The sequence below is a fragment of the Nyctibius grandis genome, chromosome 4 (assembly GCF_013368605.1).
Source record: "Nyctibius grandis isolate bNycGra1 chromosome 4, bNycGra1.pri, whole genome shotgun sequence".
In the NCBI taxonomy this organism is placed as follows: Eukaryota; Metazoa; Chordata; class Aves; order Nyctibiiformes; family Nyctibiidae; genus Nyctibius; species Nyctibius grandis.
In genome coordinates this window covers 6,801,455-6,827,741 of record NC_090661.1, presented here as the reverse complement: position 1 = coordinate 6,827,741, position 26,287 = coordinate 6,801,455, and the positions used below count along the sequence as shown (strand labels likewise).

Below are 26,287 nucleotides of genomic sequence, written 5' to 3'. Positions count from 1 at the left end.
GTGATAAACAGGAAAGTGAGAATGACATGTATGGGATGGAATACCTTGCTGGTCAATCCTGGGTCACCTGCCCCGTCCACTACTCCCTGCAGGTACAACCCCCTTCGGCTCTTTACTCGTAAGCAGTGACCTTGGGTTCTCTAAGACTATTTGGCCTGGTTTGAGCCAAACCAGGACAGGAGATGTTCCACTCCCTTAATCATCTTCGTGGCTCTGCGCTGGACTCTCTCTAGCAGTTCCCTGTCCTTCCTTTATGAAACACTAATTATTTTTATAAACACCAAACTGTTTCATTACTCTAATGAAAATACACCTGGAACTTAACCATTCAGCTACAAAAAAATGCTTTAAATGTTTATAAAAGATATTTCTAAATATTTTTTTTGACACATACATTTTTAAATGTTTTTAATTAGAATTTAAGTTCCACAAACAGAAAATATTTTACATGTATTTTAGTGGTGAAATGGTTACAAAAGTAATATAGAAGTACCCAAGCCATCTAAACACCTATGAGAAACTTTCTTATCAAAACCAAGAAGATGGAAAACTGGCTGGAAGGAGAAGTCGATGTCTCCTCTATGGATCATGTAAGTTCAAAGTTTATTTCAGCATCATAATTATTTACTTTAAAAAATAAAGATATTTGTTCCTTTTATAAAAAACATACAACCCAAATTAAGCTTCACAGAACTGTCCTCAGAAACACTCTGCGTGTAAGAGCTATAACATGAAACTTTAAAGATGTTCTGAACACTTTTATACTACTCTGATATAGATTAATTAAAAATAATATAACGGCCATGTCTGAAACTACTGCTGGCTAAAGTAAGACTTCGCACTGCACTCCATATGAAGTTGAACTAGCAGGTATATGCAATGACCTTAAAAATAAATTAAGGATATGGACATTTGTACTGAAAAGAAATTCAAATCACCCACGTTCAGTTCCATGTCCTTAACCAATACGTAGAGGGTTTTTTTGTTTGTTTGTTTTAAATTATTTCAGAAGCTTCTTATCCCTCTTCATCAACTTAAGAAATAAAGGTCCTCTCATTCTGTAAGACCAGCTACCATTTTATAGTATTCCTAGAAACACTGATGAAAAACTGTGATGGAAGAAAACCAACATTCAGCAGAATGTTTCTGGGTCACTATCTGTGGTCTAAAAGCTGAAGCTTCTCAGGCCAGAAAATAATTAAGTTGCTTGGGCTATACTTCTGTTGTCTAAAGATGTCTAAGATGATTCAGATACACGTGCAGATGATCATACTGACTGCCCTGACCTAGCAATATCTAGAACAGGGAGTATGAAAAGGAATAAAGGGAAGCTGGAATAACTCATAGAAGCAGAATCACTTCCTGCATGCTTTGGATGAGGATCCACTCAGCAGGAACTTTGAAGGAGATGACAGTATGATGCATCTCTCTCACTTTTAATTTAAATTCTGTAAACAATATAAACCAATAGAAAACACTATCACATGGGATATGACTCCAGGGGCCACCTTAGGATACTCACGACTGCCTGCTAGAGAATGGTGGTGCACAAATTTACCATTTAATGCTACAGCACTATAGCACAATAAGATCAGAAAGGGAATGTATTTGAGAACCCTATCACGGCTTAGAAAAATTCAAGACCACTCGCTCACATCAGGTTACAATCTACAGTCTAAAATTGTTCCTATTGAACCTGCCTGAAGCATGAGGCTGGACTAGACGACATCCTAAGATCCCTTCCAACAGGAATGATTTTGATATTGTGGGAGAATTTGCCGAAATGAGAACTACCATCCAAATTGATAAATATCAATTATTCACAAAACTCTAATTTTCACTTAATATTGAAATGTAAAATGACACTATAATGGTAACAGAAAAAACATAGAAATACAACAGTCCATTATTTTAAACCTAATGCTTGCAAACGTTCCTTCAGAGCTTCAAATTGGCCAACATCTCTTCTAAAATTTTCCTACTAAAATATGATGATGCAGCTTCTCCCAAGACTACCCAGATCAAAATGGCAGCAACTTGTTTTCCTAAACCAGTAACATAAAAGCACTGTCCTGACTGAGTTGACTGCAAATTACATTAAATCTAGCACTGTCACATGAGATGTTATGTACAAAAACAAAGACAAAACCCCAAATTTATGACTTGACATTGAAAACAATTTGAATAATTAATATAACTATCAGATAATTTTGCCAAAATAAAAGAAATAAATACATATAGCATTAAAAAGATTAATAGAATCTTGTAAATAGAATGAGTCTTGACTGATTAGTATTCAATTATTCTCCAAATGTTTCTACTGCTAAATAAAAGCTTCAGTGGGAATGTCAACATAACTACATGCCTTGAAACTAGTGCCACTGTATATATAGAGGCAGTATTTGGGCATAGCTATGTTCTTAAAAGACATCTTACTCCTTTAAGATGTAAACAGTGCAAATAAGGACTCCTCTTTTATGTAACCAGTATATGAAATTTAAACTCAGCTACTAATGTTGGAAATGGCCTGTAGCCATCCCACCGCAATGCATGAGCTAGACAGATCTCGCAAGTTAAGTAAGAGTCAGGTCAGGACAGTATTTGGTTGCAACTGAGGCAGAAAAAAATTAGAGCTCTGAAGCAATTTTGATAAATTTATGGTGTTTAAATACAGCAGATAGAAAGCTTTTCCTTGTCATTCAGTATTAAAACTCTGGTATGATGCAGCACTAAAAGAACTCTGTGATGGAGAGATATGAAATGTTGATACCACATTCATCAATCCTTAACATCCTATACCTTGAGCATAAAAAGCTCTGCTCCAGCCTTCCAAACATATGTATTAACCTGCTTCAGTCTATACAAAGCGCAATCTTTCCTGCCCTCAGTGACTATGTAATGTAAGTAAGAGCTGTTTTCTGGCTTCCCTTGCATACAATAGTTAATAACTCCCAGCACTGGAACTAAATACCAGTTTTAAGACCCACTGCATGGGTAATATGGGCAATGAGAAAAATTCTCAGTTCAGGACCCCATTCAACTTTCCCCATATATATGTACGTGGTGGCAACACACATTTTCTCACACATTCCCACTCTGTAAGGTGCAGTGCAGTGTATAAGCTTTTTCACATCTACCTCTGAGGAAAAGAATAAACACGCTGGAAGCTGAATCTGACCAAAGAGCCGCAGTAAAACACCACTACATCAATGGTATGCTTAGTACAGCCTGCTGGACAACTTGCTGCTTCTAGAAACAATTTTCCCTTACTTCAGACAACTCACAAACTTGTCTTCCCTTAGGCTTTTTTCCTCTCCCCCTAAAAAAGTAAAATAGGACTTTTATATCTTAAAGACCGTGGATACACTTTCAACTCACACGTGGACACTACCGAAATTGCAGGAGGATCTTCCTGTAATTGCAGTGGGAATTCCCTGTCCATAGAAAAACATTAAGAACACTTTTGATGCTCACAGGATACAAGGAATTACATAGCACCTTCCTGTTTTAAACCATTACTTGTTACTGATCTCTATGATTAGTTGTAAAAACAGCTTGTTAATTATAAAAATAATTTTTGTTTCTATCTTAGTTATAGGAGTTTCTCAAATGAACTTTTTTCAGAGCCAGTCAACCACATGTAAATGGACTACTGTGGCTGAGGATTAACCAACCCTGCCTCTTTGCTTAACTGTCCATGCTGCACAGCATGATAAAAAGTCCATATATACTACACATTGCACTTGCTCTCCACAAAACCACATTTAACAGATTTTTTTCAAAAGTAAGTATATTAAACCATATTTTTATATTACAAAGTATTTGATTTCTACTATGCATTTTCACACTGTAATTTGGTTTTCCCATTTCTTTGCTGTTGTCTCAACTAAAATCTGTAACAAGAGTTGATGGTAACTCTGGGGACAGTGGTGTGGGCACACAGGCACCTGCAGTTGCTCAGTGTATATGTACATGTACAGAAACTGTTTTTAGCATACAAATACAGATATAAGCTGTTAGGAGTTTTACAAACTATTTATATTCAGAGCAAATAACACTATTCTGCTAAAAGACTCATTAAGAATATGGTCTTGATAAACAGGCATCAGTATTTGTTCCCATTAACTCTTCATTTAGCCAAGAAATACCCAACAAAACATTAATGAACTGGTCTTAGCATAGTACTGCATGTTAGTCACTCCATTTCAGCTCCCTGATCTAAAATTCCCAACACAAACAATAAACTTGTCTTTCACAGTTCCTTGGCAGAGATGTATTATTGGTAACCGTGAGTATATGACTGCAATAACAATTCAGAGTATTACCGTGGGAATGTTAAGCAAATTAAGAAAACAATCCAGAAAGATTTAGTTCAGTTAGTTATCACTGTCAGTTATGTAAGAACTTGATGCTGAGCTGTATTTGGCTTGCGTGGCAAGCTTTTGGTAGCAGGGGGCTACAAGGGTAGCTTCTGTGAGAAGGTGCCAAAAGCTTCCCCTATGTCTGATACAGCTAGTTCCTGCCAGGTCCAAGACAGACCCGCCACTGGCCAAGGCTGAGCCCATCAGTGATGGTGGTAACACCTCTGTGATAACATATTTAAGAAGGGGGAGGAAAACTGTGGCAAAATAGCAGCCAGAGAGAAGTGAGAATATGTGAGAGAAACGACTCTGCAGACACCAATGCCAGTGAAGGAGGAGGGGGAGGAGGTGTTCCAGGCGCTTCAGCAGATATTCTCCGGCAGCCCGAGGTGAAGACCATGGCACGCTGTCCCCCTGCAGCCCATGGAGGTCCACAGTGGAGAAGATATCCACCTGCAGCCCGGGAAGGACCCCACGTCAGAGCAGGTGGATGTGCCCAAAGGAGGCTGTGACCCTATGGAGAGCCTGCGCTGGAGCAGGCTCCTGGCAGGACCTGCGGACCCATGGAGAGAGGAGCCCACACTGGAGCAGGTTTGCTGGCAGGACTTGTGACCCCATGGGGGACCCATGCTGGAGCAGTCTGTTCCTGAAGAATTGCACCCTGTGGAAAGGACACGTGGGAAGGACCCATGCTGGAGCAGTTTGTGAAGAATTGCAGCCTGTGGGAAGGACTCACATTGGAGAAGTTCATGGAGGACTGTCTCCCATGGGAGGGACCCCATGCTGGAGCAGGGGAAGAGTGTGAGGAGGAAGAAGCAGGAAAGATGTGTGGTGGACTGACCACAATCCCTATTCCCCATCCCCCTGCACCGCTCAAGGGAAGGAGGTAGAGAAATTGGGAGTGAAATTGAGCCTGGCAAGAAGGGAGGGGTGGGGGGAAGGTGTTTTAAGATTTAGTTTTATTTCTCATTATCCTACTCTGATTTAATTGGCAATAAATTAAATTAATTTCCCCAAGTCGAGTCTGTTTTGACTGTGATGGTAATTGGTGAGTGATCTCTCCCTGTCCTTGTCTCGACCCACGAGCCTTTCATTCTATTTTCTCTCCCCCGTCCAGCTGAGGAGGGGGAGTGATAGAGCAGCTTGGTGGGCACCAGGCATCCAGCCAAGGTCAACCCACCACATGAGCGTAAAATACAGAAACACACATGTACGTGATGAAGAACATTTTTTTAAAAGACTGAACATTGTACTATGTGCTTTTTACGGAAATGGTTGCAAAGTTTTTTTTTCATGAGTTGATTTTTTTTTTTTAATACCAAAACTGCCAGGATGAGTTTCCTACTTTTCTTTTTCAGTATCATTTACTACTGGGTATTGTGTACCCCAAAATGAAGATATATTCTCTTTGTAAAGCTTACAAGGAACAGGACTGAGGACACATTAACTAAAGAGTTGCTTCAACCATGGAAAAAGACAGACTTCCTTTCTCTGCCCAAGATATTTCACTCTCAATCAGGTAACATGTTGTCCTCCTTTGCTTGAATTTAGGGAACATATACAGGAAGAGGGAAAACTGGCACTTCTCTTAAGAAGCGGGATCACACGATTCTGGCTTCTTCCACCAGTTTAGTTTCATTTTTGCCATGGTACATCCCAACGTCACAGGCCAGTTTTGGATACAGTTTGTGATACTTTTGAGGACCACTGAGAAGGCGTTTGTCTGTCCTAACAAAACTTACGTAATAGAAACACCTAGTGAACTTGAAATTATTAGACTGCAGTTTGTAACTGCTAAATATTTTGCAGCCCATACAATGAATTAAAACACAATCATTATGTTTGCAAAGAAAGGAAAATTAAGAAGTGCACACACAGTGTGCAGTTTCAAGTGATGTGATGTTGGTAGTGAAACATCTATAATTATGCTACGTAAGAGAAGACTGACACTCAAATCATAGAATCACAGAATCATTTCGGTTGGAAAAGACCCTTAAGATCAAGTCCAACCATTAACCTAACACTGCCAAGTCCACTACTAAACCATATCCCTAAGCACCACATCTACACCTCTTTTAAACATCTCCAGAGATGGTGACTCAACCACTTCCCTGGCCAGCCTGGTCCAACACTTGATAACCCTTTTGGTGAAGAAATTTTTCCTAATATCCAGTCTAAACCTTCCCTGGCACAAACTAAGGTCATTTCCACTCGTCCTATCCCTTGTCACCTGGGAGCAGAGGCTGACACCCACCTCGCTACAACCTTTTTTCAGGTAGTTGTAGAGAGCGACAAGGTCTCCCCACAGCCTCCTTTTCTCCAGGCTAAACAAGCCCAGTTCCCTCAGCTGCTCCTCATAAGACTTGTGCTCTAGACCCTTCACCAGCTTCGTTGCTCTTCTTTGGACTCACTCCAGCACCTCAATGCCTCTCCTGTAGCGAGGGGCCCAAAACTGAACACAGTATTTGAGGTGTAGCTTCACCAGTGCTGAGTACAGGGGGATGATCCCTGCCCTAGTCCTGCTGGCCACATTAGTTCTGCTACAAGCCAGGATGCTGTTGGCTGCCTTGGCCACCTGGGCACACTGCTGGCTCATATTCAGGCAGCCTTTGACCAACACCCCCAGGTCCTTTTCCACTAGGCAGCTTTCCAGCCACTCTGCCCCAAGCCTGTAGCGTTGCATGGGGTTGTTGTCACTCAAGTGCGGGACCCAGCACTTAAGTCTTGTTGAGCCTCATAGAATTGGCCTTGGCCCATTGATCCAGCCTGGGTCCAGATCCCTCTGCAGAGCCTTCCTACCCTCAAGCAGATCAACGCTCCTGCTCAACTTGGTGTCATCTGCGAACTTACTGAGGGCGCTCTCAATCAATCCCTCATCCAGATCATCGATAAAGATATTACAGAGAACTGGCCCCAGTACTGAGCCCTGGGAAACACTGCTTGTGACTGGCCGCCAACTGGATTTAACTCCATTGACCACAACTCTTTAGGCCTGGCCATCCAGTCAGTTTTTAACCCAGCAAAGCGTACACCCATCCATGCCATAAGCAGGCAGTTTCTCCAGGAGGATGCTGTGGGAAACGGTGTCAAAAGCTTTACTAAAGTCCAGGTAAACAACATCCACAGCCTTTCCCTCTGAAGTTGACATGGTTTTAAAAAAGAACTAAAGGGCCAAGTTATAAAAGAATGTAAAAAGTAAAACAGGAAGAAAAAAAATGGTAAAAGTAGACTGTGTAGACTGTTGCATGTGTTTTGTATGTCAGGGTAGCTTTGAATCGGGCCCAAATTTGAACTAGGAACTTGATGTATTGAAGGGTGAGACTGTACGTATGAAAGCAAGCAAAGGTTTCTACTCATTCTGAAACCTGCACAGCAGGACTTCAGCAACAAAAGAAAGAATTTTTATTCCTTATGTTTTTACAAGGAAACTTATTTGGGTTTGTTACCCAAATAAACCTTTTAGGGAACAAAATACATGACAGAAAAGCACTATTTTAATATAATGGCATTTAAAGGTCTTTTTAGTGCTCTCAATTGTAATTTTCCATCTCATATTTAAGGCAACTCATTTATCTATGTTGCCTGCATCTGGATGTTGACATACATGGAGAATTCTTTAAAAAGAAATAACACTATAGGTAACTAATTAACTTATATACAGTCAAGGCATCATTATAATGAATATGCTTTGATTGCACACTGTTAATTGTATCCCTTATGCACTACAGTCAAAAGTTAAATAGTAGCCTATATAAATAACATAGCAGCAAAAGCATCAATATAAAACACACTTAGCTACAATACACAAGCACTTAAAATAAACTTATTGCAACTGAAAAAAATTCTGTTTTCCCTGGAACTGAATAAAATAAATTCTATTTTCCCCAGAACATACATTGCACAGCTGATGGTTCTATCCCACTTTTTCTGTAAACTTAGCGCAACCCTGAAAGCAGAACTCACAAGTACCATCAGACCTCAAAATTACCTTAGAAAGACAATAAAATGGTAGTTAAATTGTATGAAGAATTTTAAAATATTTATCCTTACTTTTGGGGCATAATTTCTTACTCTGCTCAGAGAATTACAAAGAACATATTGTCTTCTCTGCGTAGGCTTTGCGTAGGTTTCTCATACTTAAAAGCTTGCAATGATATTGGTTAATTGCCAGATTTCAGCCACCTCTCTAACCTCTCCCTTTCAGTGGGCGTGAAAGGGTTTACTTGTAATGTATATTGCTACTGACTGAATTTTATCTTGTTCTCCTGGATTCTCAGCAGCAATTCCCAAGTTAGAGGCTTCCCCAGAAAGCACGTCAAAGGATTCCCACCCACACACTGAATATCTAACAGGCCCTGACCCATTTTCTCCTTATTAAAGCAGCACTACATATTTTAAAAAATAAAAACAATAAACACAGAAGCTAAATGAATGCGAGAATTGCAGTTGGAGCTCTACCCTCTTCAGATTTTAGTTCTGACAAAATCACTAGCAAGAAGCAGAGACACATTTAAAATACAAACATCAAATGTGTTTTTCCTCAGTGTTCTCATTCAGTTACCTCTTACTTCAGCTTTCAGCTAAGTAAAAGGAGGACTTCATTTATTAGTTCTCTATAGAAAAATCCCCTAATTTAGCCATACTTATCTCATCTTCCAACCATATCTTTGGGCATAGTTCTGCAACTTGAGCTTTAATAATCTTGTAACTCAGTGACATAAGATATAGGATGCTTAAAAAATGAAGCCCCATAGTAAGTAACAGTTGGAAATATATGATTTTACTAATATTATTAATGTTACCTAATCAGAATAAGCAATTCAGGTAACTAACACTGAATATTTCTAATTGAAGTTTTATGGTAGGATGGACTACTGCAAATACCACTGCAAGACTCAAGATCCATCATGTAGTTGATATGCTGAAATTTATTAACATCCCCAATTAAACAGGTACAATACTCTGTTAAGTATAAACAAAATGGCAACAGAAAATTCAATTGATGTATGACTTTCAATTACATAATTTTAGACACAGTGGAATCAGATTTTACTGGTTACAGTTGCAGAACAGCCTTTTCCCCCACCTTGTGCCGGCACCTCCAAAGGAACTGAAGCACTTCAGTAAGTCAAATAACCCCTCCCAGAACGGCAATGTTAAAGAGAGGAGGTGAAAAAAACCCTAGAACAGAAAAATAATGCAGAAATTTATACTTCTGTGCTGCAGTTCTGCAGTCACATCTATGGCTGTGCTGCTTACAGAAGGGGCAGCCCTATGTTTCTCTCAGCTTGCAACCGCATGCTGCCATTGCCGTTTTTAAGACGGCGCAACTATTTCCGTGGCTGCGTGGTGAATCAGATGAGAGAACTATTTAATCTGACAGTAGACCTGACCAGATAAAGATGTCAACTGGATGAATTCCCTGAGCTTTTGATGCCAACACAGACTTGAATTAACCTGGTAAAATTATGTGGAAAGATTTCTTTCTAACACAGTGCAGAAAATGGACAATAAAACCCCATAATATTAGATCAACCATCTTTTAACGAATACTGAAAGAAAAAATTCCATTTATGAAAGCTCCATATCTCATAAGTAAATCCTCTATACTTACATATAGTAGCAAACCCTAACTTTACCTGTTATTTATAAATTATACACTCATAACCTCCTCCTTCCCCCTTTTAATTTAACAATGCTTTATGCAAGTGACTTCCCAGGGAAAGCAGATTAATAATGAGCACATATACCAGATATGAACACCTTTTGCCTTCATTTTTAACATAAACTATTATGAAAAAAGATATATATTTACCTTCTGAAAAAGGACCTACCTGTCCTTTCCAATAGGAAAGGCAGAAGATGAGGGAAAACACCAAAACAAATAAGAATATTGCTCTGTACCTTACAATATATAAGTGGCATGCTGTCATCTTTTAGTGATTAAGACTTTTCTCTAACAACTTAACACTATGTTATTTAAGAATCCACTTCATTCTAATGGTAACTTGTATCTGTAAAGGTAGACAACACTATGTCTGGAGTCCAAGTAACCAATTTTATACGATTTTACGAACAAAAACAGGAACTAGGAGACCTCCTTTGTTTATAAAGCCATAGTAAGTTACATCAGCTGTAATACTATATTGATTAAAGCTCACCTTTTCACAAACAAAAGCAAGCAGAGAATTAATGTCAATCGTTGGCAGAACAACATCCAGCACTTGTAAAATCTCTTCATCTACCTGGAAAATAAACTTCCTTCACACCCAGGTTTGCATAGGATACTTTACGGATAAACACACATTGAATCAGAGGACTGTTCACCATTATGTTGTGTGAATGTTTCTGAAAACTTTTATTAGATGTAAGATTAGCTTTAACTTGGACTATATATATTTTTTTTTCCTATAACACAAAGAACAGAAGACTTTACAACTCCAATGACATCTGGTGGAGTTTGCAGGCTTAGTTTAAAAGAAAATGAGCTTTCCTCACCAATACTCTCCAATATTCTGTCAAAAAAAGAGCATTCTCTGCAGAAATAACAGTTGAGAGAGGAATTCCACAAATTTTAAGTATACACTGCACGTCACTTCAGCCCACAAAGAACTGAAAACTTAGAGAAATATATTTAAGCGGTCTTAAAAAGTAGAACGACTGGAAACTGAGCAATGCTTTCTTGTCACGTGATTGCATTTTTCTCACTGGGGCTCTGACAAGGAATGCATAGTTCAGCCTTTTCTTTTAGAAAAGGTGAGGAATACCTTCTGCATTGCTTGAATACCATTGCTGTCTTAGAACTGCTTTTTATGCAGGGAAACATGACTGAACAACCAGCTGTTTCCCTATCCGCCTCTTCCAGTTTTCTCCTCATTGGGAAGATTTGCTTTTCCTCATGTAAAAGCTCTTTTGAAATAAATACTCTGAGGTTTTCAACCTGGCAGTAAGTGTCCTCTCCTTCCTAAATTTCTTAAGTATTAATTATTTCATATTATTTAATTTTGTAGCTACATATTTTTACTTCTTGGTCAAATTGAAATAATAGCACTTTCTGAAAAGCTCATCAACTCTACGTATTGCACACTTTTGCATGAACGTACTCATGCTCTGACTGGGCTGTTTCTTGAATAAAATAAAGGAACAAGAACTTTGTATAACTAAAAAAAACTAAAAATTTGCATTTAGCCATTGTTCATTTAGCAAATTCAGCACTCTATTTAAAAAGAAAACTGAAGCATGAGCTTTACACAGAAATAGTAGCTTATTAAATTGTTCAGTAGTTTCTGAAGCCAGTGGCAAAATATTTAGCAAACCTAATACTGAATTACAATTATTTTTTTGGTTTTTTTAAGAATCAAAATATTCATAGGCCATATTTAAATTACCTCATAATTTAACCTAAAAGTAAACTATTCCATCCTTTTTTTGTGAAATATTTACCACAAAGTGTATGCTTTTGCACAACTCTGCCATCAGAATCATCTCAAAGCAAGCAGGGCACATGAATCTATTTACAACCAATTTTTAAACATAAAATCAGCTACTTGATGTATACTCAAAATTAACAGATCACGGAATATGCATTTAACTCCAAAAACCTCAGAAGAACTTGCATGCAATTACATAAATAAATAAATTGAACTGGATCTCCTATTTAATGGAGTATATACAGCATATAATGCTATACTACAATAAGACATTAAAAACTATATTAAAACTACAAAAATATATTAAATTGTGCACATAATATCACAGTATCAACCTTATCTCAACCATATTTATGACAGAAGACAACTTACGGGTATGATTCTGAAAGCTGTTGCGCTATTTTGTAAGCTGTGGGGTCTCTGTCTAGTGCATATACAGTAATGTCGCTGGCTTTCTCTAGCAGAGCTGTAGTATGACCTCCGGCTCCAAACGTCATATCAAGGAAACGCTGTTGAGTAAGAAAGACAACACCATTACCTTAGAATAGCAAAGTGATAAACCAATTGCTGATTTAAAGCTTCTTTTGTTAATCTCTGTCCTATGCTGGAGGAAAACATACCATTCAATATAGGCACAATGCCTTCTTTTGGAAACATTTTCGTATTTTGTGCAGAATTGCAATCATGTCAGAGTAATCTTTTCAGGGGTTGTGACCTCCACCCCGCCAATCCTTCCAGAACAAAAGGCCAGTCATTTGGTACAACTAACTGCAGCTTCACACTCTTCCCATTTCTTACATTCTGAGTTTACAGGAAAGCCACTTGTTCAATTGTTTTGTTTGGACTTGCTCAACTTGAGGCACACAAAGATATACAGGACATGGGACTACAGGAAGCAATCAGCACCCTCTGCTTTGTAAGAATGTGTCTAAAAGGCAGGCTGATGAATTTGTGTAACAATAAAAAAAAAAAAATGACACTATCATAGTTTTATACCGCAGATCAAAGTGTGATGGCAGGACAGACACGCATATATCCTGACTGGGACTAACCTAACTAGCACAGAAAACGTTAAGTTTCCAAGACACAGTACCACTGATTTCAGGTTCACTGTGCAAGGACAAAGCTATGTATTTAGGTTACTAAGACAGGCTGAAGCCCAATCCTGCTGTATCTTCTCTACCATCATTACAAGTGTTAATTAGATGCAGAGTAGCATAGGAATACCCACCTTAACACCAATCCCACTTCAATTGCCAATATGACATACTCTATGGGCTTGATAAACAAGCCATCTTTTGATAAACAATGCATATTTCCTTGCTTCTGAGGAATACTTACTGCCCATTAATATTATTCTGGATACACGAACTAAGACTGGAAGATTTTTAGTAACACCAGCCAGATACAGCTATGCTCTCCAGTCTTCTGGACTAAAACTGAGGACGTGTATTCAAGGAACTGACTAAAACATACATAGGTAGAGACTCAGCACAAGCTGAGTAAAATTGGGCATTGAAATTCCTATAGCAAGTCTCTCAAAACTCAAGGTTCCTGAAAATAAATGGAAATTTCACATTCCTGCCATCAGAAACTTCACAAAAAAAAAAAACAAAAAATACTTTCTATCTCATACTCGAGAAGGGTGATGGGGTCATCAAATTTCACAGAGAGATAGGTGACTTCAAAAGGCTGGTTAACTGACAGCCACATCACAGAGGAGAATATCTGGAGCAAATGGTTTGCCTGAAAAGGGAGACCAAGCAACTGGTGTGCAGCAGAAGGTCCCAACATGAGAAAAGAAGGAAGCAGCAGAAAGCAGCTGAGATAAGACTTTGGAAAGGTGAACACTGCTCTTCTGGTGGCTCTGCAGCTTCTGCAGGCTCATTCTAGAGAGGTTTCTGTAGTCAGAGTCCATTTAACGAACAGGCTTACCAGGAGGCTTTGCTCACAAGACTTTCCTAAGAAATAGTGACTTGGGACACAGCCAACCACCTTGAATCAAGGCAGGTTGGGCTGTATGAATCCACTAACATGAGAAACACAAGAAGATTAGATAGAACTTTATGCTGTTTTAATAACTGTAGAACAGCAGTATTGTTTCTAGAAGCTGCCCCATGCGCTTTCCTCCTTTGGCTGACAACACTGGTACTTAACTGCTTAAACGTCAAGAACTATTATGTTGACAGAAATAACTGGCTCTTCACTTAGCAATGCAGAGGTTGTATAACTGCAATTCCACTTAGGAAATATTTTCTTTCCAAATTACTAAGAAAGTATCTATAATTCCATACTCTAGGGAAAACATACTGGCATTCAGAAAGAGGCAGATTTTTATTGTTTTATGACAGTGTGTTTAAACCAAAGTAGAAATGCAACTGAACAGCATCTTCTCTAGTTTCTGCATCTCTGAATTCCCGTAACACTTTCCTCTCAGTTGATCTAACTGACCTTCGTTGACTGAGGGGAAAAATCAGACTCCCTGCAAGCACATCCTTCAATATGAATACCTGAGGTTGGTTTTTTTTTTCACTTCTCAAACTATTTTTTAATATGAAACATTTTTGAAGACCACCTATCAAGTCCAATCATATCAAATAGAAATTAATGTGAACTAAACTTATTTACAAAAATTATACACCCCAAAGGTAAGCATCTTTTAAGGGAAATTTTGTAACTTATCTCTTGAAAGAATTAAGATGCAACCACAAAACCCCGCTGGATAAAAACAGAAATCAAAGGCAATGAAGAAAGATCCAAACATTTTTCCAGAAATAGTTTTTAGAAAACATAAATAAAGGCTTTTTAATGGAAAACCCATAATAATAAAACTGAATATTTATGAAACTAACAATACACCTCTACTGTGGCTAAAAGTAAGCGAAAATTATGATCCTTTCTGATCTTCAGGCTGCCACGATTTAATTTCTTTGTGCTATACCATCATGTCTCCTAAGCCTATGATCTAGAAACAGAACTTTCCTATAATATTCTACAAAGTTCATGGAGGAAAAAAAAAATTAGTTGGCTTATTAGTGATTTTATTCCACTTAAACTCAGTAGTGATGTGAAGTTCCAGAAAATATTTTTTCTTCACCAACAAGTTTAGTAATTTGCTTATTTCTTGCACATCTGTTCTTTTTCTAAACATCTAATTCTTCTTTGGTGATTTTTAGAAAGTATGACACAGATTTGATCCTTTGTGTCTTTCTCTCACCAACGCTTCTGTGCTACGGAGAAGGTCCTTTGTTTCATCAAGTCTGAACAGCAGAAAATGAAAAGATCAGTTAGGGACCTTTCTGGCCAAGCATATATCCAGACAATTTTGCTATTTAAACAATGTTTAATACTGCTTTTTTTTTTTCCCAAATGAATTTTCAAAGATCTCGTGGCTCATTCAAGAACACTTATATTTATTTTGCTTAACAGTCTCACCTTTCCTCACACACATCTGCCTCTGCTTTCAGTAATTTTAAATTTGATAAACTTTAAGCTTGATAAACCCCTTATACATGCTGAATATTAATGAACCATACAGAAGATCTTATAAATAAACCAAAAATTAATATTAGCAGTGTAAAGGAGAGATGAAGAGAAAGGATAAGGATCATTGAACCATGACATAGTGACAAGCTCTCAATATTGTGACAGCACCCAAATCCTTTATTTAAGAATTCATGCAAACATTCATTGTGAATAAACACGTGCTCACCAAATTATATTGCCCTTTCTGAAAAAAACAACACAAACCAACGAAACCTTTAAGCAACAGCCGACAACTGTAACATGATCTTTAAATTGGGAGCACTACATAAAAGAGGATACAGCTCTGATTCCAGAAGTGACTGCAGGACTCAATACACAGTGCTGGATAAAATACTGCACCACCAGCATTAATGGAATAGGCTAAAGCATTTTTGGCATCCTAGCAAACCAAAGTAAGTCTATCTTAAGTACATTTTGGCATAACTTTTTAAGGTAAATAAAGACCTTCCATGGATAATCTTTGAACTGCACAGGTATATATGTCTGAACTAGCAAGCAAGAACTCATACAAATGCCTCAGTCTAGCTGTTCCACTCAAAAGCAACACCTTGCATCTAGAACCTGAAAAAAAATAAATATCACCTTAAGTTATCAAATAAAATAATTTTATTATTAACACAACTATTTTGGAGCATTGATCAGATTTTAAATTAATCACTATACTATACTGCTTCATAACATGCTTTTTATATATTCCATTCATGAGGGCGACATCGGGCTTAACCGGGCGGTTTTCGTACTCTGGGCCCCCCCCGAGCCCCCCGCAAGCATCAGCCCTGAGCTGCTTCCCCCCCCACCCCGGACCCGGAGGTTCCCGGCAACGAATCAGGAGAGGAGGGGGCGTAGCCGGAGGCACCGCGGGCGATTTAAGCGATTTAAACGCACCACCCCCTGTGGTCGGGTGATAAAAAGCCTCCTGGAGGGCAGGGACTAGTCCCTGGCCAGAGGGGAAAGGGAGACTCAGCTGTGACTGGGTGTGTCCCAGGGCAGGAGAGGCCGCAGCCGTTTGCAGCTCGTTGGGGAGGGCGCTGACTCCCTCCCAGTGCACAAGGCAAGGAAGGTGCCAAGGAGCTGTGAACCAGGGGTGGCACCAACAGGTATTTCCCAGCTCAGTGAAAGAACAATGGTCTCCACCCGGCGGAAGAAGACCAAAATGGATGTGGGAACGCAGACAGAGCTCCCACGGAAGGAGGCGATGGTGCAGGTTGCCGGCTGCAGGGAATGCTACAGCGTCTCTGTGGTGTCAGGGGGCTGTGTGCGCTGTGAGCAGGTAGATGATCTGCTCGGCCGAGCGGCACAGCTGCAAAACCAGGTTGAAAGGCTTCAAGCCGAAGTAGAAAGGCTTAGGAGCATTCGGGAGGCTGAAATGGAGATAGACTGGTGGAGCCAGGCTCTGCCTTCCCTGCAGCAAAAATGGGAGCACCTGCCGGAGAGCTCCCAGGATCAAGGGGCCCCTGTACTCTGCCCTTCTCAGGTGGAAAACAATAACCTAGAGGGGAGGAGTGAGTGGAGGCAAGTCTATGGCCGTGGGAAAAGGCAAGTGCCCTCCTTGCCTACTTTGCCTCCACAGGTGCCTCTGAGCAATACATATGAAGCCCTAGTGGAATACAGCCGGTCCAATGGGGATGTGGTGGAGAGGCAACCTATATCAGAGGTCCCACCACAGTCAGAAAAACCTGACAGGCATATAGCTACCTCCTCCACAAGGAAGAAGAGAAGAGTTTTAGTGGTTGGAGACTCCTTCCTAAAGGGATCTGAGGGCCCAATATGCAGAGCTGACCCCCATCACAGGGAGGTCTGCAGCCTGCCTGGAGCCAGAATCAGGGATATCACCAGGAAACTCCCCAACCTGGCGAAGGCCACAGACTACTACCCCCTGCTGATCTTCCAGACAGGTGGGGAAGAAGCTGCATCCCGTAGTCTGAGGGGGATGAAGAAAGACTACAAGGCCCTAGGACGGTGGGTGAAAGAGTCTGGGGCACAAGTTGTTTTCTCCTCCCTCCTTCCATTTTCAGGTGATGACGTGGGATGGAATAGTAGGATTCTCTCTATTAATGCCTGGCTACGACACTGGTGCTACAGGCAGGGCTTTGGGTTCTTTGATAATGCCTGGTTTTATAAGACACCAGGCGTGACAGTAATACATGGGAAAGGTTTATGTCGTAGGGGCAAAAGGGTTCTGGGACAGGAATTAGCAGGGCTCATTCGGAGAGCTTTAAACTAGATTCGAAGGGGGATGGGGTAGTAGCTGCGCTTGCATCACTGGGGCAACGCTCTAGTGTTGAGGTAGACCAGGAGGCCTCCCATCCCCCTGGGGTGAAATCGGTGTGCTCAGCTCGCTCCCTGAAATGCCTGTACACCAATGCACGCAGCATGGGGAATAAACAGGAGGAGCTGGAAATCCGTGTTCGGTCGGGGGGCTATGATTTAGTGGCAATCACAGAGACTTGGTGGGACGCCTCGCATGACTGGAATGTGGTCATGGATGGCTATGTCTTGTTCAGGAAAGACAGGCCACTAAGGAGAGGTGGTGGAGTTGCTCTTTATGTGAGTGAGCAGCTAGAATGTATTGAGTTCTGTCCAGGGGCGGATCAGGAGCGAGTTGAGAGTTTGTGGGTGCGAATTAAGGGGCAGGCTGGCAGGGGTGATAGTGTTGTGGGTGTCTATTACAGGCCACCGGATCAGGATGAGGAGGGTGATGAGGCCTTCTACAGGCAGCTGAGAGCAGTCTCGCAATTACAGGGCCTGGTTGTTGTGGGGGATTTCAACTACCCTGATATTTGCTGGGAGGCCTACTCAGCCAGCCATCCTCAGTCCAGGAGGTTCCTCCAGTGCGTTGATGATAACTTTCTGATGCAAATGGTGGATGAGCCAACTAGGACAGGAGCGCTGCTGGATCTGATCCTCACTAACAAGGAGGATCTGGTTGAAGAGGTGAAGGTTGAGGGCAGCCTTGGTTGTAGCGACCATGAGATGGTAGAGTTCAGGATCTCATGTGGCAGGAACAGAATAGCTAGCAGAATTGCAACCCTGGACTTCAGGAGGGCCAACTTTGGCCTTTTCAAGCAATTGCTAGGGGAAATCCCATGGGACAGGGTACTAGAAGGTAAGGGGGCCCAAGATAGTTGGTTAGCATTCAAGGACTGCTTCTTCCGAGCTCAAGATCAGAGCATCCCAACAAGTAGGAAGTCAAGGAAGGGTACCAGGAGACCTGCATGGTTAAACAGGGAACTGCTGGGCAAACTCAAGTGGAAGAAGAGGGTGTACAGATCATGGAAGGAGGGGCTGGCCACTTGGGAGGAATATAAGTCTGTTGTCAGAGGATGTAGGGAGGCAACTAGGAAAGCTAAGGCCTCCTTGGAATTAAACCTTGCAAGAGAGGTCAAGGACAAGAGAAAGGGCTTCTTCAAATACATTGCAGGTAAAGCCAACACTAGAGGCAATGTAGGCCCACTGATGAATGAGGTGGGGGCCCTGGAGACAGAGGATAAAAAGAAGGCGGAGTTACTGAATGCCTTCTTTGCCTCTGTCTATACTGTTGGAGGCTGTCCTGAGGAGCCCCGGACCCCTGAGGCCCCAGAAGAAGTCAGGATAGAGGAGGAATCTGTCTTGGTAGATGAGGGCTGGGTCAGGGACCAATTAAGCAACCTGGACGTCCATAAATCCATGGGCCCTGATGGGATGCACCCGCGGGTGCTGAGGGAGCTGGCGGAAGTCATTGCTAGGCCACTCTCCATCATCTTTGCTAAGCCATGGGCAACGGGAGAGGTGCCTGAGGGCTGGAGGAAAGCGAATGACACTCCAGTCACAGAATCACAGAATCACAGAATGTTAGGGATTGGAAGGGACCTCGAAAGATCATCTAGTCCAATCCCCCTGCCGGAGCAGGATTGCCTAGACCATGTCACACAGGAACGCGTCCAGGCGGGTTTTGAATGTCTTCAGAGAAGGAGACTCCACAACCTCTCTGGGCAGCCTGTTCCAGTGTTCGGTCACCCTCACCGTAAAGAAGTTTTTCCTCATATTTAAGTGGAACCTCCTGTGTTCCAGCTTGCACCCATTGCCCCTTGTCCTGTCAAGGGATGTCACTGAGAAGAGCCTGGCTCCATCCTCATGACACTTGCCCTTTACATATTTATAAACATTAATGAGGTCACCCCTCAGTCTCCTCTTCTCTAAGCTAAAGAGACCCAGCTCCCTCAGCCTCTCCTCATAAGGGAGATGTTCCACTCCCTTAATCATCTTCTTGGCTCTGCGCTGGACTCTCTCTAGCAGTTCCCTGTCCTTCTTGAACTGAGGGGCCCAGAACTGGACACAATATTCCAGATGCGGCCTCACCAGGGCAGAGTAGAGGGGGAGGAGAACCTCTCTCGACCTGCTGACCACACCCCTTCTAATACACCCCAGGATGCCATTGGCCTTCTTGGCCACAAGGGCACACTGCTGGCTCATGGTCATCCTGTTGTCCACTAGGACCCCCAGGTCCCTTTCCCCTACGCTGGTCTCCAACAGGTCTGTCCCCAACTTGTACTGGTACATGGGGTTATTCTTGCCCAGATGCAGGACTCTACACTTGCCCTTGTTATATTTCATTAAATTTCTCCCCGCCCAACTCTCCAGCCTGTCCAGGTCTCTCTGAATGGCTGCGCAGCCTTCCGGTGTGTCAGCCACTCCTCCCAGTTTTGTGTCATCAGCGAACTTGCTGACAGTGCACTCTAATCCCTCATCCAAGTCATTAATGAATATATTGAATAGTACTGGTCCCAGTACCGACCCTTGAGGGACTCCGCTAGACACAGGCCTCCAACTGGACTCTGTCCCATTGACCACCAATGAGTCTTCAAAAAGGGCAAGAAGGAGGACCCGGGTAACTATAGACCGGTCAGCCTCACCTCCATCCCCGGAAAGGTGATGGAACAACTTGTTCTTGATGCTGTCTCTAGGCACATCAAGGATAGGGGGATCATTAGGGGCACTCAGCATGGCTTCACCAAGGGGAAGTCATGCTCAACCAAGTTGATAGCCTTTTATGAGGACGTAAGCCGGTGGATAGATGATGGTAAAGCTGTGGATGTGGTCTATCTCGATTTCAGTAAAGCGTTTGACACGGTCTCCCACAGCATCCTCGCAGCTAAACTGGGGAAGTGTGGTCTGGATGATCGGGTAGTGAGGTGGATTGTGAACTGGCTGAAGGAAAGAAGCCAGAGAGTGGTGGTCAATGGGACAGAGAGGGATTGGACTAGATGATCTTTCGAGGTCCCTTCCAATCCCTAACATTCTGCGATTCTGTGATTCTGTGATTCATTCATCTCTCTTGCCTACTAGTTTTTAATCAAATAAAATTAAATGACATTTTATCCTCCTGGTCCTATAAATACCGGAAAAGATTATTACATGAATTCCTCCTGCAGTGACTCACCGTTCCATTGTTAAGTTGTGATAGCCCCATCAGAGTTCCCCTCGGGAATTTTATAATCAGTTTGTGACTGTACATTTTAGAAACCATTTGGCTCTTTCATGACATACAGACAGCAACAAAAAAAAACTTTATAGCCTTCATTTTACAACTAGCTCTAAGATAGTTATAGAGATACAAAGAGTTCACTGTCTTCATTTTTGTGTACAAGACTTTTTACTGGCAAGCTATCTCCTAGTAAATACCTTTTAAGCACTTCATTTTACTATGACTGAAGTAATCTGTAATTCCGCTTATGATTACGTTCCTCATCTAATAAAGTTTACTCCACAACACCTGATAGCCTTTGCAATTATTTTTCATTTACTGTGTAACAAAATGAGATTGCAAAACTGATAAAAAATTGAAACTCAAACATGACATACATAAATTGAAACTACATGAGACTTATTTTAAAAATCATAGAATCCTAGAATGGTTTGGGGTGGAAGGGACCTTAAAGATCATCTAGTTCCAACACCCCTGCCACAGGCAGGGACACCTTCCACTAGACCAGGTTGCTCCAAGCCCCATCCAACCTGGCCTTAAACACTGCCAGGGAGGGGGCAGCCACAGCTTCTCTGGGCAACCTGTTCCAGCGTCTCACCACCCTCACAGTAAAGAATTTCTTCCTAATATCTAATCTAAATCTACGCTCTTTCAGTTTAAAACCGTTCCCCCTCGTCCTGTCAAAAAACACATAAAACACGTTTTCTCACTAGTTCCAGTAATTTCTAGCCTCTGCTTTCTTCCTTTTTTAAAAGCAAGAATTTTGTCATGTTCTTAAAGTAATTTGATCTTTTAGATGTACAACTTTATTTTCCACTATTAACCTTAATTCTTTCAAGCACTTCATGGTGATCAGCTGGTCTTTCACACAATGTTTTTTCTTTCTCTTGCAACCCTGACATAGTCTCAAAAAGGACTTTGATAAATTGTATGAAATATCCAAGATATACTGAGCTGGAATATAGTTCATGAAGTACTATGCCAAACCGTCTCCTATCCTGGGTATCAGCTCTTCAGGAACAATCTCCCTCTCTTCACCGTTGACCACATGACAGACTTCTGCTGTTTACCTTTTGATCTAGACAAACTTGGGTCTCACCTTGTTCACACTTATACGATACCAAAAGATTGTTATTATGCTATGATTAACTAGTACAGGTAAGGCATTCTCCACTGCTCTTTCCAACAGATAACAGGAATTTCTTCTAAAAAACAGAGAGCCTTTTGTTGCCAAAAAATGACCTTGCACTACATAATTTTTTTTTCTTTAACTCACAGCCCTGTTTATCCACTTTTTGCATTTGAAAAAATCCATCCTCTATTGATAGTGACCATCCTCTCTGCCTTCAGCAAGTGTTATCACTTGAACCATCTTAACACCAAGATCACTGATAAAAAAATAAAATTAGAAAAAAAAAATAAAATATCAATCTCAGATCAATCTTCCCGGGCAAATGCAGTTCCTTTCTCCAGCCCTCTGTTCTGCATTTCCTCTGAAGACTTAAACACACTCACAGAGGGACAACCATACAATTATTCCCCTCTGATGCTCTTGGATCATAATGTTGGCATTTTTCCCTTCTTGTCTAAAAAAATTTTTCTTTAAGTGGCAGTCATTCAAGTATAGCAGGATAATGTACTGAGCAGAACATTTTGCAGTACCCTTTGAGTACATTTGTTGGAGTATCCTCCTCGCAAATTAAATGCTCATAAGGCCCATCAAACACAGCATGAGCAAATCACTTAGGAGATAATGAAGACAGCTATCGTGCCAGTCAAACAGAACGGCAGGCAGTCATGGAAAGACAGATTGACGTGACATATATTACAATGCAGGACCTCTACACAATACAGATCTAACTACCATTTGCAATATCCATATCACAGTTGGTTCAGATGTAGTGCTAAGAGGAGATTGTTACTCATTAGTAATCCAAAAGAAGGGAAAAGAATTCTACTTAATTAGCCACCTCTTTTAGCTAATAGGAAGGACATACTTCCCGATGCGCAAAAAAAGCAAGCCATGAGAACTATTATTTTCTATTCTGAAAACAACAAGAAAGCAAAGTTTAAAATATGAGCAGAAGAAAAATTAATTTGGAAAAAATACACACTTCACCAGTACCCTATCAATATTACATAAGAATATAATATTTTAACGGTGATACATGCCTGCTGGAGGACTTTCCACCCAAAACCAGGCCTCACAAACAACAAAGTAGAATCACAGAACTTTTCTGTGGGAGGTAGATAGAGAAAGAAAATATATCCGCAATCCCTGCTGCCACAGCCAAGAACACAGCCCCAGTCCCAACAGTCCCTCACCTTCCAAGTTCCATCTTCCAGAAGAAAAATCAGCAGTTAGACAAAATAACAATTACAAAATTAATATCTTTTTCAATGCTTGCATATTTTTTTGAAAGAAAACAGCACTCTTTCCACTTTTGACATGCTTTGAAAGAAAAAATACCAGAATACTGATGTATTTGAAACAAGCAGCACCCAAGCTATGCTACCTAACTTTTCAGCTCATTAGAAGAAAAGAAAACGTCTGGTATCTACTGCTTGAAGAAAGACAAATAAAATAGGGAAAGACTCCTTCATGCAACTGAGACATTAAACTTGAAAATAACAATAATTTTTCTTAACATATTGTTATACTGGATATTCTAACAAAAATAAGTTCACAGAAAGAAATGGTTATGAGATGAGAGCAATGGCTATTTGTATGATACTAAAGCCACCATCTACTAGTGTATTCCAAGCCAATCACGACTAGGTCACAGTGCCTCTCTTTGCTTTCACCAATCTTTCTTAGGGGGATGACAAGCCAACGTTTGTCACAATAATAGAGTTTCCATATTTGAAACGAGCGCTAGTGTTTTCTTGTAAATGCAAAGAAGGTCAAACTACTAGTATGCTTGTATTTTGAACTAAGATGCTTCTAAAGGCTAACAATACATATTCAATTTATTACTGCTTTGTCAGGCACTGTTGGTAGGTATCTAAGTTCTTCCTCTTATTTTATTTGTATCTATTTGATCACTTTGTGGAAAAGAAATTCCAGGAACAGAAAAGTAATATCATAAACAAAATAATCAACACATCGCAAGACGCTTTTTTGCCTCTTCATTCTCCTGGTGTTTCTATGATGAGTCATGTTCTCTAAACTTGTCTGAATTTCTTTGTTATTCACAACAGAAATTGTTCATTGTCACAACACAACTTGTTTTCCACTCTGCTTTATTTTTCAAATATCAACTCTAAGTGCATTAAAGTATAAATATATTTGATCTCTTGTTCAAACATCTTGAATTTGCCCCAGCTTACCATTTTAATACACTGAACTATTTCATATACACGTAAGTAGAATAACAAACTGAGTTTAGGTGGGGAGTAGTGACAAGGAGTTCTATAGGAACCTTTTTCTAGCACTGATTTTTTTTTTTCAAGGAATAGCTGAACTGCTGTATGTTTTTATTACCACATTTTTCACAACTAATCACTGCAAAGTTATGAATTAATATAGACATTTTAAAAATAATTACTGGAGTAAATGCTTCTTGAATAAAGCATACAGATTATTGTTTGGGCACATATTTTAAGGTCCACAGTGGCAAAACACAGTGTCTCTTCTCAGTTCCTTAGTCTTTTGAACTTCTGCAAAGTTCAAAATCCACCAGCTCAAAACTGAAAATTAATGCTTAGTGCTGGCCTTTGTTAATACCAACCTCACTGAACCTATAGTTTCAATAAGCACAGTCAGAAAATTAATTAGAAGTAAAAATCCAAAAAGTGATGCTAAAAGGAAAAATGTATTGAAACTTTAATGTCTTTCCTTCAAAGCTTCTAACAGTCGGGATTCTGTTAAACCACCACACAAAACAGAACTTACTCATACTGCGGAAGAGGATTGCAATCCACCAAAGAGAATTCAAATCCTATTCCAGCCAACAGGCTGGACTGAGAATGCTCAAGATCCTAAATGGGCTCCTGTTAGGAGCGAGTAGCAAACACTGCTTTAAGTTCCCAAAACCACAGCTCACTCCACATCCACCTTCTAGACAGAATTCTAACAAATGGTAAGATTGGTACACACGGAGAACGAATGGGAACCGCCGGGTGCAAATACATCAGTTCTGACCCCCACACACTATCAATAAGAATACAGCTAGCTCATGCATAAATACCCATACAAATTTCTAATAGCAGGAAGAACTACCATTTGAAAATTAACATGTATAAGAAAACAACTTAAACTTACTAATCTGAGAACTGTTCTGATTTGCAGTCTCCTTCCCAACGAGCAGCAGTAATTGATGAGAACAACTATACAGCTTATCCTGTTCCAACTCATTTTCTGAATTTCAATTGAAGACCAATTACAACTTCAGTGTATGAGCGAGTATTTTTCATCCCAAAATAGAACTGGTCAATATGACAGAAGATGGGAGAAAAGGCTCTGTTGCTTTGCAATCTATAATACTTACCAGAATTAACTTACAAAAATTTCATTCAGGCCTTTTTAACAGCTATTCTGACATTCTTTGGAATACACTAAAGAAGTATCAGCTCTTGCATACTGTTGAGGTTTTTCTTCAATTCCACTTCATTTTTACTTCATCAGAATGCTTTAGAATATGAGAATACCATACACCTTAAAAACCCAGGAATTTATGGGCATATTCAAGTGCCTTAATTTTAAGATAATTGTCCAAGTGAATCGAGAAATAAAAATGTCTTCAGAAAATGCAAAAAAAAAAAATCTATCCTAATTGAAATAAAATTCCCATGTTGCAACATGCAGCAATATACTACACAATAATTTTAAGAACAGAAAAATATGATGATTTTCTTTTTTAATACTCTTTTTAATGTACAGGACATACATATATAAAGTTCAGAGGGCTTTTACGGATTATCTTTATTTGAAACAGGTACATGCATACCGACAAACAGTAAAAAAGCGCCACTCAATAATTTTATATAATACATAGTTTTATCATTACTAAGAACAGTTCGCTTTCTAAGTCAATAAAGAACAATTATACTAATCCATTTTGTCCAAATTAATTCACAATCATCTCCAAAAACTGAAGTTAACACTTTTGTTTCACGAACATTAAACTGTGTACATATATGCATTGTATGCTGTACAATGAAAATTACTGCAGTTAGTTTGCCCCAGTGCCTTAACATGGCAAGGAGTTAGTTCCATATAAACCAGTTAAGCTATTTCTGGGACTAATGTGATTTAAAGTATTCCCATGCTACCAAAACCATATTCTTGTTACAGAATGTGATTTTTAATCAACAGAAAAGATAATTATTCTGAGATGACATTATGCTCTAATTCAGGTGTTTTCATAAGAAACTGAATGAATTCAAAAAATCCTGTTCTGTGCAGCAAAACATTTTAGACGAAAGCAAAAAAAGTGTTGGGTTTTTTTTTCACACCAGTATCTGATCCAAACCTCATTTGCTGC

The 26,287-nt window shown here is 40.2% G+C and overlaps 1 protein-coding gene across 1 annotated transcript in view; it reads right to left on the bottom strand.

Annotated features, from left to right (window-relative positions):
• METTL15 (methyltransferase 15, mitochondrial 12S rRNA N4-cytidine) overlaps window positions 1-26,287 on the bottom strand; it is a 102,185-nt gene that overhangs the window by 48,776 nt on the left and 27,122 nt on the right. The window contains exon 3 of the mRNA XM_068399043.1: window positions 12,164-12,300. Coding sequence (XP_068255144.1) covers window positions 12,164-12,300 — 137 coding nt within the window. The remainder of the gene's footprint in view (window positions 1-12,163; window positions 12,301-26,287) is intronic.